The sequence below is a fragment of the Hypanus sabinus genome, chromosome 9 (genome assembly GCF_030144855.1).
Source record: "Hypanus sabinus isolate sHypSab1 chromosome 9, sHypSab1.hap1, whole genome shotgun sequence".
In the NCBI taxonomy this organism is placed as follows: domain Eukaryota; kingdom Metazoa; phylum Chordata; class Chondrichthyes; order Myliobatiformes; family Dasyatidae; genus Hypanus; species Hypanus sabinus.
Genome location: NC_082714.1, coordinates 130,534,121 through 130,553,573, shown reverse-complemented (window position 1 = coordinate 130,553,573; position 19,453 = coordinate 130,534,121). Strand labels below are relative to the sequence as shown.

The window sequence follows — 19,453 nt, the reverse complement described above, 5'->3', positions numbered from 1 at the left end:
GAGAACACAGCCTCAGGATGGGGGTGGGGGCCATCCTTTTAGAACAGAGATGAGGAGAAATTTTTTTAGCCATAGAGTGATGAATCTGTGGAATTCTTTGCCACAGGCAGCTGTGGAGTTAAAATCTTTATGTATATTTAAGGCAGAGGTTGATTGATTCTTGATTGGTCAGGACATGAAGAAAGCACGAGATCAAGGCTGAGAGGAACATTGGATCAGCCATGATGAAATGGTGGAGCAGGTTAGATGGGCCAAGTTGTCTAAATCTGCTCCTATATCCCATGGTCTTGTGAATACTCAATTTACTAACCACAGCATGTGACAAAGGACTTATTCACCTAGATTTATTCCCGCACAGCTCCTCTGAGAACTGTAAGCCAACTAAATAATCAAACGAAGTTTCTTTGAGGAAACTTCAACAATTTTGTTATAAATGCAATTAGGTTGTGTGGATCTCTTCTAATTATATCCAATATCCTTAGTTTGTACTTATAGTTCTGTTTGCAGATATTAATTGTAAATGTACACATTCACATTGTCTATGAGGTTCTTTATTGTGATGTTGAATTATTTCCCAAATAAACCCAGGATCTCCATCCAAGAGATCATTTGAAGTGCAGAGCACCCTTGTCAATAAGTTTTTAAAGCGACCCTTTTAAAGTTTAATCTTATATAAAATTTAATATTGTTTACTCTTGAAAAAGGATCAAAGGATTCAGCAGATTTTACAGGAAATGGTGGGAAAGTTATATCTTTCATGAATGTGAAAAACTTTCTTCCAAACTTAGCAGAACTATTTGAGATGCTGTGAGCAGCCACCCAATATATATTTCCATGGTTCTGCTGAAATAAGACCAAGTTGTACACGTCAATAGCATCCTTTATAGATCTTATCAACAAGTTACTAGCATTGTCTTAACCAAAATACAGGAATAATAAATTGATAAACTTTCAAATAACTTAAATATTGTGTATATGAAAAAACTTACATGATTAATAATGTCTATCAAATATTGAAGATGAGACAGAGAGGATGTGGAGAGGATATTCCCTATGGTGCACGAACTTCAGACCCAAGCACAAACCCTCAGAATAGAAGGAAGTCCCTTTAGAACAGAGATGAGGAGGTATTTATTAAGCCAGAGGGTGGTGAATCTGTGGAATTCATTGCCACAGATAATTCACTGCCACTGATTAATAAGGGCGTCAAAGGTTACAGGAAGAAAGCAGGAGAATGGGGTTGAGAGGTATAATAAATCAGCCATGATGGAATGGCTGATGGGCCAAATTGCCTAACGCCATAGGGTGCCTGATGAAAATTTGGAAACCCAAATTAAAAAAAGTGAAATAAACTGGACTGGTTAACTACAATAATATGTAAATCCATCTAATATACTGAAATAAATATGATCAACCACATGCCTGAATACTGTTACTCAAAGCTAGGACCATCAGGAATACAATATCCATGAGACGAATTTCATGCTGCAAGAATTTAATAAACATACATTATAAGATAGCTTTCTCTTCCAATTAACTATTATTGGATCCAAGTATCCCTGATGATAAACCAGAAGTTTTACATGGAGAATAAAACCCATCTCACTAGTGATGTTTTGCAAGGCCACTAATTTTTCCTCATAAGGCATTGAACCATTGAAATGGCTTGCTCAGTCAACAAACCATTATGTTTAAAATGTTGAAAAGGTTTCACTCATCATGAACCAACCAAATGTTCATTGAAGAACAATTCTGATTTAGGAGACTTCAAAAGAGCTGTGGCGGAGCTATGCATGGGTTCATTAAGAATTGCTGAGGAAGGTGGGAAATGGAGACTTAGTTGAAGAGAATCAAAGTTGCAAAATCCTGAAACATGTACCACCAGGCAGAAGGACATTCTAGCTCACTGTAATAAGGCTACTGAATGGCTCTCTGGAATGATAAGATGGACTCTTGACCTCATTGCAACCTTGCATCTTTACACTGCCTACCCACACTGCACTTTCACACTGTCGTAACATTTTATTCTGCACTCTTATTGTTTTACCTTGGACTATCTCAATGTTCTGCTTGTAATTAATTAATCTTTTTGGACAGTATGGGACCATATGCAGCAAGTTTTTCACTGTGCCTCAGCACATGTGACAATAATATACCAATTGGATCTTTAAGAAATGTGACAATTGCAGTAACTTTGGAAACTGTGGATAAGCCTGAGAACGAGACAGATTAACAGCCATCAGAAAAGACAGTGATGTTTATCTTGTGGAAAGATCGGTGATTAGATGAAGACAGCGAAGTCCAGGTTTTAAGGCTGATGTTCATTATGGCCTGAGTTTAATGGGGAGCCAGTTTTGCACTTTGAATATCTGAGAACACAGTATCTGTGTAGGTTAAATTTATTGTATAAACCCATTGAGACTGCCTGTAACAAATACTTGTCTAGTATATTATTAATAAAACACAGTAAATCCAAAGTTAAGTTAGGCCAATGCTATTCACTGGGAACACCAAAGTTATAACTAAAACTGGTCAAAAAGATGGAAAAGAAACATATTATAAATTTAATATATAATCTTGCAAACAGCAAAGTAAACTCATATCATGTAATCAGATAATACAAAGGATATAAATTACAACAGATTTTACAAATTAAGTTTTGAAAATATTTTACAATAAATTACTTTCTAAAAATATTCAATGCTAACATACACTCTGTAGCCACTTTACAGATGCACCTGTACACCTACTTATTAATGCAAATATCTAATCAACAATTCAATGCATAAAAGCATGCAGATATAAGCAAGAGGTTCAGTTGTTCAAACATCAGAATGGAGAAGAAATATGATCAAAGTGTCTTTAACCACGGAATGATTGTTGTCGTGAGAGAGAGTGGTTCGAGCTGAGAAGCTGAACTCTGTCGTATACAGTTTCTCGAGTTTACAGAGAATGGTGTGGAAAAACAAATAAAACATGTGTGTCGCAGTTCTGTGGGCAAAAACACCCTGCTGATGAAAGAGGTTAGAGAAGAATTGGCAGTCTGGTTACAGCTGACAGGAAGGCGACAGTAACTCAAATAACTACATGTTGCAACAGTGGTTTGCAGAAGAACATGCCTGAATGCACATCATGTCGAACCTTAAAATAGATGGCAACAGCAGCAGAAGACTACTGGGGGGAGGGGTCGGTGAGGGGAGACAGAAATCATGGTCCACTGTGATCGTCATTTGTTTGAAAGGTATGTTACTATTAAAGAGGTTTTTAATTTCTATACACAAAGGTCTTCCACTGTCATTTAATTTACACTGTTTACTGGAAGCTGCCAATCGTCTCATTCCAGCATAAAGTCACAATGCTTTTTACACATCATTTACATTTTTTAATTTTCTTTATGGAAATGTCAAATGTCTCCCTGTTTGTATCCAGAGGTTGGGCGATTGTATTAGGATTATTTATTGACATCTGTAACAGATAATCATCTGTATGCCGTTTGTGTTGGATTTGTTTTGATCTCATTCGCAATACACTGTTTACACCTGATACTTAAAGTTAGAGGATGAATGAGACCATAGGGGAAGCACTGAAAAAATTACTGAGCCTCTTAAGTCATCTAGTATATTGGTACAGAATGCAGTTTAATTCACTTTGTATTTAAAATTAGTAATGGGTCTTGGTAGGAAGTGGTTATATTTTGGTTCTGTTCCAAGAAACCGCTGACAGCACGAATTACATCAGTCCTCTTAAGATCAGTTCAATAACAGCAGAATAGTCTCAGATTCACCATCAACTGGACTGCAGAACAAAAACAGAATGCTCATCCTTCAAATCAAGAGCTTAAATCATTTTCAGGAAATGCTAAACACTCCATAACGTCACCAAAAATAAACATCCAATTACATATATCCGTCTTGTTCCTATTAGTCATTTATTTATTTTAATATAACATTTTCATACTTGTTCACATTCATGCAGCGCATTTATCTAGTATTCTGTAAAAATATAGTGCCATCTTTCATATAGTGAGGTATTTAACTTAATGCTTAAAAAATTAACAATTAACCTTCATGTACCAGGTAATGGCTTACAGTAAAAACTAGATCACTAAAGAGGGTTTGAAATTCTGATCTTTTCACAGCATGGACACAGTGATTGCTCTCCCAGATAGTTTTCAAACTATTCTGACCAAAACTAAGTGATGCTTGGAGCAGTGTGCATTGGACTAAATTATTTTAATGAATCTATATTAATGCTTGCTGCAAAACTTAATAAACTATGTTCCTATACTTGTACACATATTTGACTGGATAAACACTAAAGCAATGATGAAGGCCTCTCTCCCTTAGATTACAAGGCAAAATTCACATCATTTTAGGGATTTTTCTTTTGCAGTTGGCTTCTACAGTTCAATTCATTTATTGCACATGCCTCAGTTTATCCATCTTTTATAAATGAGACATTGAAAATGTAACCCGCCTTTATGACAATACATTTCATACTTGGTTCCTTCGCAATAATGTCAAATGTGGCACACTGAAGCTAAAAAAAAGTGACAAAGGAATGTCCTCAACTCCTGCATCTCATCCAAAGCACTGGGGTCCCTTAATAAACTACTCCTGTACGAGAAGACTGAGGTAGTGCATGGTTTGATACAAACTAATAAACGTTTTTTTAATTTAAAAAAAACTAAAAACAAATTCCTTTTATTTTGAGTTTGAGGTTGTTTTGGCCATAATGGGTCATGAGGCAAGGCTTGGTTTGTTGTGGTCCACTTCAGTCTCCATGTCTCGCTGTGACAACTCAATGACGAGCTAGGTGTGGTTATTTACTCAAGGAAGCACACTTTGGTGACCAGTCATCCTTATATCTGTATTCCAAGAATACTGCATCTCAACAGATCTGAAGCCAGAATCCGCACAAGTCCCAGATCTTATGAAGGGTGTTCATTTTGCTTCAAAGTGTATTCTCTTCAAGTTCGATCTCCCAGTATTTTCTATCAAAGATATTGTTGATGATCAGGTTACGTAATAACAAATGTACAAAGCTTCTCTCTGATCTATTCAGACCCTTCAATTTGATTTGTTTCATGATGATAACTGATACTGCAACTTTTCTTGTACAGCACAATTGCTTATGAGGAGTGATACAGGCCAATGTTACTTTTCAGGAATTGCTTTACAAGTAAAACAATAAAGTGCATTTAGTTTCATAGCTTGTTGATATAGCATATTACAAAAGCAGAAATGTGCAACAATAAGGGATGATTAATTCTCCTTTGAATTCTCAACCATTTCATTCTTTAAATAGTAGTAAAACATTGATAGATGACCGATAATACATTGTTAAATAACTGTATTAATCCCTTATATACAGATTATGAAGATATGAGCAATGTTTGAAACCAATCAAAACATTTTAATTTCAATTGTCAAAAGACATCTAACTGTATGATGCTAGCATTTTCAAGTAATAAACCTGAATATATTGTACCTCCCATTCAGTGCTGCTATTTATATGGCTTGTGTAAAATATGTTTAGCAAACCCAAACAACATGGATATATCACAAGTACGCATGCTCTCCTACCTGTACTGAGAGACTGATACTCCAGTTATTCTTTATCATTGTCAAAGTTTCCTTAATTTACACACAAAACAGATGAGCTAATTACACTTTTGCTACGCTATATCACTTTCCCACTCTTCCTCTTGAAAAGTCTACGTGTACAGGAGTAGCAGGCTACAAAACACAGGATGCACCCTTCCTTTCAAAGTTCCATGGTTGTGACCGGGCATGACTGCCTCACCCTAATACATAGATAGATGACAGAAATGCCCTGGCGACATCACACAAAATATCAGAACATTGGGTAGGATTACACATTGGAGATAAAATCAGTGGACACTATGGAGAATGAGAAGGAATGGAATTAAGGATATTCCCTTAGAAGATAAGGCAGATGGGATAAGCAACTATAAGGCAGGACATTTCGAGAAAGAGTGGGGTGGATGTGTAAAAAGGACAAATTTTGTTCAGTACTTTTATTTTCATCCCACACAAGACCCAGGTGACTGGGCAGGGAGGCAGTTACAAACATGTTCATTTATTCTGCCCTCTGTCATTAAGCAGTGTGTACAGTGTGTACCTCCCCCCTACAAATGCCAGAGTAAGGTAAACCCGTACATTTGGAATGGATGGGAATGCATTTGCCAGCCACTGCAGGTTTGCAAGCCTCTTCTATTGAGAAGGAACTCCACCCCCGATTGGGAGCTGGGTCAAGTCTCACTGAGTCTGCAGATGCTGTGTGTCACTCTACCCATGCCCGCTCACTCTACCGTCACAGTTATTTCTGAAAGGCTCTTGCACACATAAACACACATTTCTGACTTATAACCAGCTCTCAGGAATGTCACCCCGAGGTAACCTGGTAACAGACAAATCCTGAACTTCACTTAAATCAGTTCACTCTTGCTAACTTTCCTCTTGACCAAAGACCCAAACAAAAAATATAGAGATTGATAATCCAGACACTTACACGACTCCTTCAAGCTCCACTTTTAATTCCCTTCTCCGAGCTTCGTTTATTGGATAAAAATAGAATATTATTAAACCAATGATCACCAGCATTATTGGGACCGGTGCCATCAACACCTTCAGTGTCGTTGCCACAGCTGGAACGTGCTCACAGGTACCTGGTTTGTAACCTGAAAAGCTGAACAGATACACAAATAATGCAACTCCTGTAAACTCTGAAGTGTTGTTAAAATGCCAGCTAATGAAATGTATCCATGCACAAGAAATACAACAATGATATAGGCTATGAACTCATTAAGGAACAGGATAGCGCAAAACGACAGTCTATTGACCATTCATGTCCTACCCTCTGAAGTACCGATGTTTTTTTTTGGAATATCACATCACAGCGGGGCAGTACTACCTCACTTACACTAACCTCATTAAAAAAAGCTCCAAGAAGCTTTGGTCAAATGTCGTGGTTTGGAGGCTTGCATGCCTCAATGACCCAGACGTCTATGTTGGCTGAAGTCAGGGCTTGATGCTTTGGTTCTTGCCAGGGTCACCCATACCAAACAGAGTTGAGGACAGACCAAGAGTGGTCCACCGTTCCTCCAGTTTCTGGGGTGTAGCTCAGGGCTAACAACCCTAACTGGTACAACAAAATTGTTTTGAAAACTGCAAGGAAGAATCATTCTATATTTGAGTGTGACAGTATTCCTGAGCATCCACCCGGAACTTGCATGACCTACGGCAGAGAAAGCAAGCTACTGAGAAGATGAAAGAAGCCCTAAACACTGCCAGAGATAGAGGCCTTACCTTGCTGCCTTAAATGACAGCTGCATAATGGGCAGTAGGAAGGCAATTTTAAAAAGTCAAAAAGGCACACACTCTTCCCCTCTGCTATCTGATCTGATGTATATACTTACAGTAATTGACAGTTATCTTTACTATTATTATTGCATTGTACTACTACTGCAAATACAACAAAATCCATGACATAAGCCAGTGATATCAAACCTCATTCTGAAAAACTAGGTTGTACTAACATTTAAGTCTGACATTCATTTTTAAGAACAGTATTAGCCCCTTCCTGACACTATTCTCTTCCATAGTTCTGGTAGCGTCAGTAATAATATCAACGATGATAGTTAGGAACACTAAAAAATCACACTTCTCACCGCTCCCTTCTCCCTTACCCTGAAGTCAGTCATGCGTTCCCGCTGAAAAACTTGATACAATTTTGGTGGAGGGTATATCAATTGCTCTATTGTCAAGAGTAGCTGCATTTGAAGAATTTTAAATTGAGGTCCTGATTGCACTCTGCTAGATATAAAAGACTCCATTATACAAACGAGCTACAAACTTCTTGTGTCTTGCCAGCACTAGCAGCATTAGTAGAACAAAGTGCCTGCTTATTGCTGTCTGTGTGGTCTTGTTGTCATCACATTACGATTCATAAAGTATTACTTGCACGGTCAAACAATTAGGGATAGAACAGGCCATGGAAAGTATAACTGAAAAAAAACCATTCTTTCTTTCCTTCTAGCATTACTTTCTTTGCCTTCCACGTCTCCACTATTTCTTCTATAAAGCAACTCTGTGGTGATAAACTGAAACTAAACCACGTGGGCAGCTGTGGCCATTCTCACTCCCAGCTCCGCTTCTGTAACTATAGGTAAAAATAAATCCAGACTCATAAAAGCAATGATTCTGCCCCTTCACACCATAACATTTCAGAGGGTATAATAAATTAAAATTATATATATTGTTATACTGAAACATATCGATGCAGCTACTAAGAAGACATGACAGCAGCTATATTTCATTAGGAGTTTGAGGAGATTTTGGGATGTCACCAAAGACATTCATAAATTTCTGCGTATGTACCATGGAGAGCATTCTAACTGGCTGCATTACTGTCTGGTATGCAAGTGTGGAGGGGCCACTGCACAGGATTAAAATAAGCTGCAGAGACTTGTAAACTTATTCAGCTTTATTATGGGTACTAGCCTCTGTAGTATCCAGGGCATCCTCAAGGAGTGATGACTCAAAAAGGTGGCATCCATCATTAAGGACCCCCATCACCCAACTCATGCCCTCTTCTCATTGCCACCATCAAGGAGGAGGTACGGAGGCCGAAGGCACAAACCATAAAAACCATAAGACATTGGATTAGATTTAGGCCATTTGGCCCACTGAGTCTACTCCATCCTTCAATCATGGCTGATCCTTTTTACCCATGTCCAATCAAGAATCTATCAATCTCTGCCTTAAATACACCCAAGTACCTGGCCTCCACAGCTGCCTGTGGTAATAAATTCCACAAACTCTGGCTAAAGGAACTTCTCTGCATCTCTGCTTTAAATGGATGTCCCTCTATTCTGAGTCTCACTGTCACTCTCTCTCTCTCTCTCTCTCTCTCTCTCTCTCTCTATATATATATATATATATATATATATATACATACATACATAGACAGTAATTCAGATTTTTTCAAATATTATGTATTTCGTTGTACTGCTGCCGCAAAGACAAATTTCACAACATATCCCAGTGATATTAAACCTGATTCTGATTAAACAAAGATGATTTGCTTATACATTACAAAAGAGATTATCGATCCCCTCCTCTTGGTCTGGAGGTTGAGCCAATTTGGCTAAGTATTGCAGAACCCCCAAGATGTAATATATACCTATAGGCGTGTGATATATCAACCTGACCCCTGAGAATGTGTTGGCCATATGTGAGCCCTGCTAATGCCCACAACCTGTAAATCAAAGGAACAGCTCAGTGCAGTGATAATTAGTTTTCCACAGCAGGAATGATGGTCTGTCGTCTTGATTCACTTTCACTTATGATTATCAGCTCATGGCTTCAGTGGGAATATTTTAGTTGCCGTTAGTAACAGCTGTCCCATTTTAGCCCCTTTAGCAGTTTTGAATCAACAAATCTCCACGATAAACTCATTACACTCCTGCTTCCAGACAGTCCACTTCTACCTTTTCTCACCAACACAATCACAATCAAAATACCCTGAACAGAGCTCAGGCTGCATCAGATTCAGACTATTGGCGTCTTTTGATGGAGCCTTTTGTTGAGATTTGCCTGATTTTCTTTAAAACGTATTTATTCATTTTTCAGGCTGTTGTTGGCAACACTTAGTACCTATCGCGAACTGCCATTGAATTGATCCACTTCAGACAGCATTTGAGTGCTGATGCCACATTTGACTCTGCAGCCACATACAGATGATGTCAGTGATATAGAGAGATTTTTCCGGACCATTTGGTAGTTTTACTGTCATCGTTACTAATAACTCTTCTTAGAAATTCCAGATCATTAATTGAAGCATTCACTCCAGCTGCTACAGGGGGATTTTCCTATAGCAACATGCTCAGAACTTCTCAGAGATGGATGTAGCAGTTCATATCACATCCTACTGGAAGTGCTGAGAAAGTCTTCAGAATTTGGACAGTCTATGGAACATCTATTGCCAGTCCCCAGCGATCGCCCAAATTCAGTATGGTATCCTGAGCCTCACACTGCAATGCTGAACAACCGCACCACAACACAAGACCAAGAATAAATGCTGTAAATAATTTTAAATCTCTGCCCTTCCTTCAGTTGCCAGACTTATCAGCCGTACACTTCCCACTTGCCCTATCAAAAGTCTGGACAGTTAGAATATACATTAATATATCCCCTTGTCACCTTACTTTGTAAATGTCTAGCATAACATCCGACTTTTGGATTCCCTGCCTCAGTTAATGAAGCACAGAGTCCCGGATGCATTTCTCTTTAGTGTGTCAGATATCTTTTTATGGCCCAGCACTGCCAATTGAGTTATATTAAAAAGGTCATGATGAAAGAATCAAAGCATCTCAGTCCAATCCAGATACCTCAGCACCATTTCAACCTTCTGCCTGATAATAGAAGACAGCATGGAATTCTAAAAATCAAAAATTGAATTCAATGCAATAGCATTCCCAGAGCTATATTAATAGTGGTGATTTAGGGTTTTGACAAGGATTTCACCAAAAGCTGAAATGACACAAAACTCACACAATGAGCTGGAGGAGCTCAGTAGATCAGGCAGCATCTCTGGATGGGAATAAGCAGTCGACGTTTTGAGCTGAGACCTTTCATGAGGACAGTCTTCAGCAGGGTCTCAGCCTGAAATATCGGCCAGCATGTTGTGTGTATTGCTCTAGATTTTTAGCATCTGCAGTGTCTCCTGTGTCTATGAAACTTGAGACATTGGACACATTCAATGCTGAATTCAGCAGCTGATCAGATGTGCTGGTATCTAACTTCAGCTTGTTTCCACAGCCCTTCACAAGTGAGGCCATAGGATGTCTCTTTTTACAGTTACTTAGTGATAGGTTAAGTATCATTATCACTGAAATGTGAGTGGGATATTGTAAATGACTTCCATCAACAGTTCCTATGACCTCTCAGCTGTCCCAGAATGCAACAGATTCCTGTGGGAAGTGGGGGTGGGGGGGGGGGGATACAGCCTTTCAAATAAACTGAAAGATTTAATGTAAGGGGTGATTAAAAGGATATTGTCTATGAAACAAGTATTTTACCAAAGCACATTGTTAAAGATTGTAAGCACATTGTACCAGTGCTTACTGTGAACATGAGTAATATACCTGTATTTTACATCACATTTCATACTCTAGAATTATGAAATACAAAGCCAGCTATAAGCTTGGATCAAGCAAATACTCAAAAGTATAAAACAGGGACATACTGCAAACACAAAGTAGAAAGTCCAAGGGAAGCCCCCGCAGCAAATTTAGTGAAGAACACATAGAAGGAGTAGAACAGTGGTTCCACATCTATGCAATGAGGGTTCTTTGCTCGAAAATCATCCACCACATCTGGCAGCATTGACCTAGGAAAAGAATTCAGAACAATAAGCCGTGCACCCAGAATGGGTTAGCAGACAAGCAAACAGTTAAAACCTAACATAGCTCCAAGTTGCCAAAATGATTGGGCAATGTCGTATTTCACTTGCAACATTACCGAAAATGAACACAGGAAATTCTTCTTAAATGCAAACTTCCTTCTACTAAGATCTTGCTAAAAAGGCAACTTCTCAGTTGAAATTTTCAACTCTCTTTCTTGTTTTCATTTTGGCTTGGTGTCCATTTTAACCCTGTTCTTCTTTAGGTTCTGAATCCCTCATTTCCTTTACATTCTACCTCGCTTTAAATTTTCAACATACTGAAGCTTATTACTCATTACATTAATAGAACATGTTTCATCTAGAACATCACTGTGATTGCATAAAACTTACCATGGTAACAAGAAAGCAACAGCAAGACTGATACCAGTGGCGACGGCCATGACGATGACTACTGGCAGGTTACCATTAACTGTAACGATAGTGATCAATGGTGGAATATACCACTGAGCAGAAGAGAAAAAAGGAAAAGATATATCTGTCAACAACAAAGTCCAGTCTTCAAGTGATGAGAACTAAAATGATCAATCAAAATACAAAGCGAAAAAAAACATTGACAAGCTTAGAGCATTTACAGCAGCTCTTTTAGAAATATACAACCTAATTGATGATAGCAAATAAAAACTGTAACAAGATTAAACTGACAATCAGCATAATGTGTGACGGCTTTTCACTGTTTAACAAATCAACCTTCCTGCTCAATATTTTACATGCTTAATTCTGTATGAATTCAGCTTTAAAATTTGTAGTTGATTAAAACCAGCGACGATTAAAAAAAAAGACCAAATCCGCCATTTCTTTCTTTCCACACCGTACAAGTTGACATGAAACAGAACAGCAGGTAATGTACCACCTCATAGCTCCATTGAACCAGGCCTGATCCACTGCATTGTGCATTGAGCTTGGATGTTGTTCCTGTGAGCACAGAACTGTTCTAAGGATGCACTAGTTTTTGCCCCAATCCAAAAGACACGTTAATTATGCTAATTAGCTGATGTGAAGAACCCTAGGTGTAGTTGGCTAGCAGGACAACTGGCAACGTAAATGAGCATGAGAAAATAGATTGCAAGGGACGAGATGGAAGAATAGAATTGACTGGCTTAGACTTAATGAACTGGATCGTCCCCTCCTACATTGCAAGGACACAACAAAAGCTTCACTCTGAAACCAGGCAGCAGATTTTGCATCTGGAGTGACAACTGAGTTTTTCTCCATCTGCTTTATGTGGAGATTGCTCTCTACATGACTTCCTTGCCCACTCATTCCTCCCCACTGATCTCCCTCCTGGCACTTAGCCCTGCAACTGTGACAAGTGCCTCACTTTCTCCTACACCTCCTCTTTCATCACCATTCAGGACACCTCCAGTGAAGCAGCACTTCACCTGCAAGTCTATTGGGTAACCTACTGCATCCCAGTGCAGCCTCCTCTACATTGGTGAGACTCAACACAGATTGGGGTCCATTTCATTGAACACCTTCGTTCTGTCCACTGCAAAAGTCAGGATTTCCACCCATTTCATTTTAACATCCCATTCCCATACCAAAATAACTGCAATGGTCTCATTGCCATGATGAGATCAAACTCAGCTTGGTGGAGCAACATCTCATACTCTGTTTGGTAGCCTGATGGCATGAACATCAATTTCTTTACCTTCAAGTAATTACCCCTCTCCCCCTTCCCTTCTCTTTTTACAATCCCCATTCTTAGGGTTAGGGTTTGGATCAATGAAAGATTGATTATTTTAAATGATGAGATTAGGAGCAATGGAAAAACATAAATTTATTGTCTAAGTATAGTTATCACATAAAGATAGAATGCATCTACAGGAAAAATAACAATTAATGACAGCACAGTGGTGTAGGGTTAACATAACATTATAGTGCCAGCAACCTAGCTTCAGTTCCACCACCATCTGTAAGGAGTTTGTACGTTCTCCCCATGCCCGCATATGTTTTCCCTGGCTGCTCTGGTTTCCTTCCACCTTCCAAGTTAATGAACTACTGGCCACCGTGAGAGCATAGACTATCAAAATAATGTCCATGGTGTGAGATAAATCTAACCCAATGTCATATTGACAACAGTGTTTTAACGTATGTCCTTCAGAAGCATGCAGAATAAATTTGATGAATATGCTCTGTCCATTTTGTACTTTTATTTTGAGCTCAGTACTCCACATGATGCCCTCTCACACATTTGAATGTGTTCAGCAGCAGGAAAGACTACCCAAAATATTCTACTCAGCTTCTCTCAGCCTCATTTAAACAATCGTCAATACAATCTGAAACAAGTAACATCCACTGGAAGCCAAGATGATTTTCATTCTATGGCTTTTAGAAAGCTGAAAGAGAAGAATTCAGCTTTGATAATGAATAAATTAACTCACGATCAGTCCTGCAAAGAGCGCAATTTTCTTTCCTACTTTTACCAAGACCCATTGCCAGAACGGAACTGTAATTGTTGCAGAGACCTGATGAAAGATAAAACAAAAATTAATAAGCCAATAACTTTACATTAGAAGGAAATCAGATCTAAGGACATTGTGCAGCAATGGAATTAGTATGGAGTTATTCGTTGCTTGGCATGGGCATGGTGAGCTGAAGGACCATGAGTCTCCAACAATGTCAACAGCAACATTTGGTTAAGTGATGAGAAATTGCCAAATTATAATAATTTCTACTTTAAATTATTAGCCCTGGCTTTTACTATTTTTTCCATTTACATTTCATGTCCTGTGCAATGAGATCAGCCTTAATCAATGGGGGAAGAAATGAAGATACATACTCAAAAATCCTACTGAGATCTGAGAACTTGCTGCAGCAGTACAAGGCATTTAGCATCACAATACCAATGATGCAAAGCCATTACCACTGGAAAACAAAACCAGAATAAATCCATTGTACATTAAGATGAAAAGTATATAGCCTGAAGCTTGAATGGATCGGTAACCAAAAACATATAACACCATTAAGCATCTGCGTGCTGCTTGACAGTGATTTAATGGGCATTCTACCCATACATAAAAGATCATATGGCTAACCATTCATGGATTCCATGAGAAATCAAAGTTCTAAAGTGATAATTTTCACTTCTTTAATGACCAGCACAGCATTTCTATGGGGCCCAATGAGAAGAAATAAAGATACAAGAGAACAAAAAGAGGATTTTTGCAAACTGCATATCAGCTAAATATTCTGTATGGAAGGGTGTTTTACTCCCATATCAAATCTTACTGTTTTGCTACTCTCTCAGGCTCTCTTAGATGGCTCAACCCTAATTTGTAGTCATCAGTAATATGTACATTTTAACATAGAATATTCCTTTATAGTCAATCAATATAGCAGTATTAAGACAACCTGCTGAGGAGCAGAATAATTCTGTATTTCTGTGCACAAGTACAATGGGAAATATTCGTCCGAGTTACTTTGGTTTAAGTGATGACCTCTACTACAGTTATCACAAAACCCAGCCGACGGTCTGATTCCCTTTCACCTAGTTAGACCTATTCCTTTGTAATTATCTTTTAACTCCTTTCAAAGGTTTATATGTACATTCCCTTAACCTCCACCAAGGTGCAACATAGGTTAGTTAGTGTAATGCTTTACAGCACCAGAGATCAGCGATTGGAGTTTAATTCTCACACTGTTCATAAGGAGTTTGTATCCTCCAATGACCACGTGGATATCCTCCAGGTGCTCCAGTTTCTCTCCACATTCCAAAAACATACAGGTTTGGGTTATTAAGTTGTGGACATGCTATGCTGGCGCTGGAAACACAGTGACACTTTTGGACTGCCCCTGGCACATCCTCGGAAATGATGGATTTCACTGTGATTCAATGTACATGGGACAAGTACAGATTATCTAATTATATTTATGAGGGGGAGTAACTAGTGAGTAGGTAAATTATGTCCACACTTCAATGGATGTGTGTATCTAAATTACTAAATTATTTCTTGATATTTTGTAGAATTTGTGAGTTTTAGCTTTTCCTTATTCTGCATCATTCCATTTCCCTGTAACATGTTATCTTTCAGGGAAGCAAATTTGAACTAATGTTGAAAGGTTTGGTAAGATTGCTCACCCTCTTTATGGGAACATAAAAGACAACCAAATATATTCAGACAGTGATAAGACAAGATGTAATGCATCTACTTTAAGAAACATTAAAGTCAATTTATGAGACTTTTACAAATTCTTTGCATATGTGAACAAATTTGAGATAAACTTTGTTTGAAATGGTCCAGCTACTAATAGTGCTGATACACATAAAATGTAACTGGAACAAATCTTCAGATTTACTAGAATTCATGTGATCAAAAGATCCAAGCAGCAAATAACTAAATGTCTCTGATATGTAGACAGGCAAGAAAAAAAAGTTTTGGAATTGTACATAGAATTGGGAAAGATTTAACTATGTTTGTGTAACCATGTTAATCACTCAAAATAATTGCGTGGAATTAAATTTGAGGAAGTAAACTGTTTACATACCAAAATTATGAAGATGATGTGCTGAAAGTGACTGCCCAGACCAGCAGCATGGGTGCAAAACAAAGCAAAATTATTCTGGACAAGCTGAATGGGAAAGCAACAGGAAGAAACACGATACATATTAAATTTTGATAAAAATCAGGCTGTTTTTAATAAAACAAACACAAATTTTGATTGTAAATCTTGCAAATTAGAGCAATGCACATAAAATTGCTTTGGAAATTACTTTCCATTTGATGCTCACTCTGTGCTCCAGCTCCTTACGTATATGGTCATTTTCACATTTCAAAACAGAGAATGCAAAGGTCACTAGCTTGTGGGGATAGGGTAAGGCAGAGGCTCTGGAGAATACTGTAGTGCTGCTGAATTCTGTTGTTTTCTCACTCATTTACTGAATACATTTAAAGCAGAAAATGTTGGGAATACTCAGCAAGTGCACACTTGGAGAACTACAGAGATACAGGGAGGAGAAAATACGAGGTGGTGACCAAATGGGACTGAATGACACGTTTATTTTGCACATAAGTGGTGCTGGTTACAGCTGAGAGTTACAGTAGTTAAGTTTGTTAATTACAATTGATCTAACTGGAAATGAGAATAAGAAATGGTAGTTAGGGCAGAAGGAAGTAGAAAATAATCAATGCTGAAATAATACTCTGACACAGCAAACATTGCAGATGCTGGAATTACGAAATCTAAAAACAAAAGAATGCAGGAAGTACTCAGCAAGTTAGGCAGCACTTACAAGAAAGATAATTTAATCTAATCGTTAATTTAATAATTTAATCGTTCTTGAGCTTTCTCTGGAACAGGCTTGTACTTGGACTGGAAATGGGACACAGAGAGAAAGTGAGGGGGAAAATGAAAGGTCCAAATCTGCAGAATGAATGGCAGTGTTCTGCAAAGCAGTCACTCAATCTATATTTGGTGTCTCTGTGAATCCCAAAGGCAGTACCTGGTCTTCCTACTCATAAAGCTGGTTGCACCCTAACACACAAAATGCTGCAGGCACTCAGCAGGTCAGGCAGTGTAGGTAGCTCCTGCAGCATTCTGTGTGTGTTGCTTGGATTTCCAGCGTCTGCAGATTTTCTCATTTGTTTGCCCTACTGGAAGTGCTGGAATACACAGTGCATTCCTCCATTGCCTTCTCCTCTCATGTTCTCTTTGCCACGATATGATTTGTATTCAATGTCTTCATTTGGAAAATAGAATCAAAATCAGGATACGATCACTGGATTTTGGACCTGTTGGAGTTTACATGGTAGAGGTAGAGAGCAGGGGGAAGTCAGGACATTCTGCACACCACAGTTCACGAGATGCTGGATTTTGCGTAACAGGAAGGAAGTTTCAAAATAAGTGGGGGGGGGGGGGGGAGGGTCAGGACATTCTGTGCATCACAGTTCCTGAGGAGACACTGAATCTTGTATACTGGGAGAAAGATTTCCAGAGAAGAAAGTGGGTGCAGTTAGAACATTCTGCGCACCACCGTTCCCAAAGATATTGGATTTTGTGTAATTAGGCACTTGGCAAGGACCAATAAAAGGAAACTAGGCTTAAGTGGTGTGGCCATTGTTGGAATGGACCAATATTAGAATAAGGGAGTTCAGGCTTTGCTGAGGAGAGCTTTAGAATGTAGGTAGATGTTTATTCTTCATTTTATTTTCTTTCTTTTTTATTGCATAGTTAGAGCAGTGGGTGGGGGGGGGGGGAATGCCAGGCAGGGGACAGTGGAATGCTCCTCTTGCGAGATGTGGGAAAGCCAGGAGACTTCTATCGTCTCTGATGACTACATCTGCAAGAAATGAACCTAACTGCTTCTTTCAGATTGTGTTACGGAATTGGAGATGAAGCTGAATGGACTCTGAATCCTTAAGGCTAAGTGGTTGACCTACAGGCAATACTGAAAGGTATTAACATCAGGGAGCTGAAAGGGTTATGCAGAGTACCCTGTGATGATTCCCATCAATAACAGATGTACCAATTTGGATAGCATTGGGGTGATGCCAAGCAGAGGAAAGTCACAGCACTCGGTTCTCTGGCATTGAGTTTGGCTGTGTCGCTCAGAAGGGAAAAGGAGAGAAGTGAGCTGTAGCGATAAGACTTTAATTGTGGATCAGAACAAGATTCCCAAAAAGTATGTTCCCTCCTGGGTGCCAGGGTCAGAAACATCTTGTATCAAGCCAGAACAACCTTAACCAGTAGGGTGAGCAGCCAGTGGTTGGAATCTGACAGTATCAATGACATAGATAGGAAAGATGATGATGTCTAGGAGTTAAGTGCAAAGTTAAAGGACAGGTCCTCCAGTGCTGTGATCTCAAGACCGCTAACATCCCATGTGCTACTGAGGCCATAAATAGGAAGATCATACTGATTAACATGTGACTCAGGAGACTGGGCATATGAGAGGGCCTCAGATCTTTGGATCATTGGGCATTCTTCCAGGGAAGGTGGGATCTGTGCAGATAGGCAGGTTACACCTGAACTGGAGGGGTAATAATACCTTTACGGGGAGATTTGCTAGTGCTACACAGGGAGAGGGATTTAAACTAGAGTTATAGGAGGATAGGAACCAGAATGCCAGAGCAGATAATGGAGTGGCCGGGGGAACGATGTTGTTCAGCTTACATACAAAGTCAAGAATTGAAAGGCTGAGCATGGTGTGACTAATGTTCTGAGTTGCGTATACTTCAACGCAAGGAGTATTGTCAGAAAAGCGAATGAACTTAGGTCATGGATCAGCACGTGGAATTACGACAATGTAACCATTAGTGAGACTTCGTTGGAGGAGGAATAGGATTGGCAGCTCAATGTTCCGGAGTATTAATGTTTTAGACATGATAGTGCAGGAGGAATTAGAGGAAAAAGGATGGCATTATCAGTTAGGGAAACGGTCATGGCAGTGCTCAGACAGGATAAGCTGGAGAACTTATTTACTGAAGCTATATGTGTGGAACTGGGGAACAAGAAAGGGATGTCCATGTTAATGAGATTACATTATAGACCACCTAATAGTCAATGGGATTTAGAGGAGCAAATTTGTAGAGAGATCGCATACAATGTAAGAAACTTATGTAAGAAACATAAGGTTGTGATAGTAGGTGATCTTAACTTTCCACATATTTCTCATACAGTAAAATGTCTAGATGGGATAGGGTTTGGGAAATGTGTTCAAGAAAGGTTAAGGGCAATAATAGATCTCCTGTTCGGGAATAAGACAGGGCAAGTGACAGGAGTTGTGCAAGGGAACACTTCGCATCTCGTGATCATAATGCCATTAGTTTCAAGATAATTATAGAGAAGAATAGGTCTGGTTTTCAGGTTGAAATCTAAATTGAAGAAAGGTCAATTTTGATAGTTTTGTAAAGGATCTGGCAAGTGTGGATTGAAACGAAATGTTTTTTTGGCAAAGGTGTATTTGGTAAGTGGGAGGCCTTCTAAAGTGAGATTTTGAGAATACAGAATTTGTATGTTCCTGTCA

The 19,453-nt window shown here is 38.9% G+C and overlaps 1 protein-coding gene across 1 annotated transcript in view; it reads right to left on the bottom strand.

The window, feature by feature from the left end:
- Positions 1 to 984: 984 nt before the first annotated feature.
- LOC132399807 (sodium-dependent lysophosphatidylcholine symporter 1-like) overlaps positions 985 to 19,453 on the bottom strand; it is a 35,689-nt gene continuing 17,220 nt past the window's right edge. The window contains exons 9-14 of the mRNA XM_059980576.1: positions 15,976 to 16,059; positions 13,872 to 13,955; positions 11,821 to 11,933; positions 11,272 to 11,415; positions 6,535 to 6,711; positions 985 to 4,993 (exon numbers count right to left, since the gene is read on the bottom strand). Of these exons, the coding sequence (XP_059836559.1) occupies positions 4,954 to 4,993; positions 6,535 to 6,711; positions 11,272 to 11,415; positions 11,821 to 11,933; positions 13,872 to 13,955; positions 15,976 to 16,059 (642 nt within the window). The 3' untranslated portion in view covers positions 985 to 4,953. The remainder of the gene's footprint in view (positions 4,994 to 6,534; positions 6,712 to 11,271; positions 11,416 to 11,820; positions 11,934 to 13,871; positions 13,956 to 15,975; positions 16,060 to 19,453) is intronic.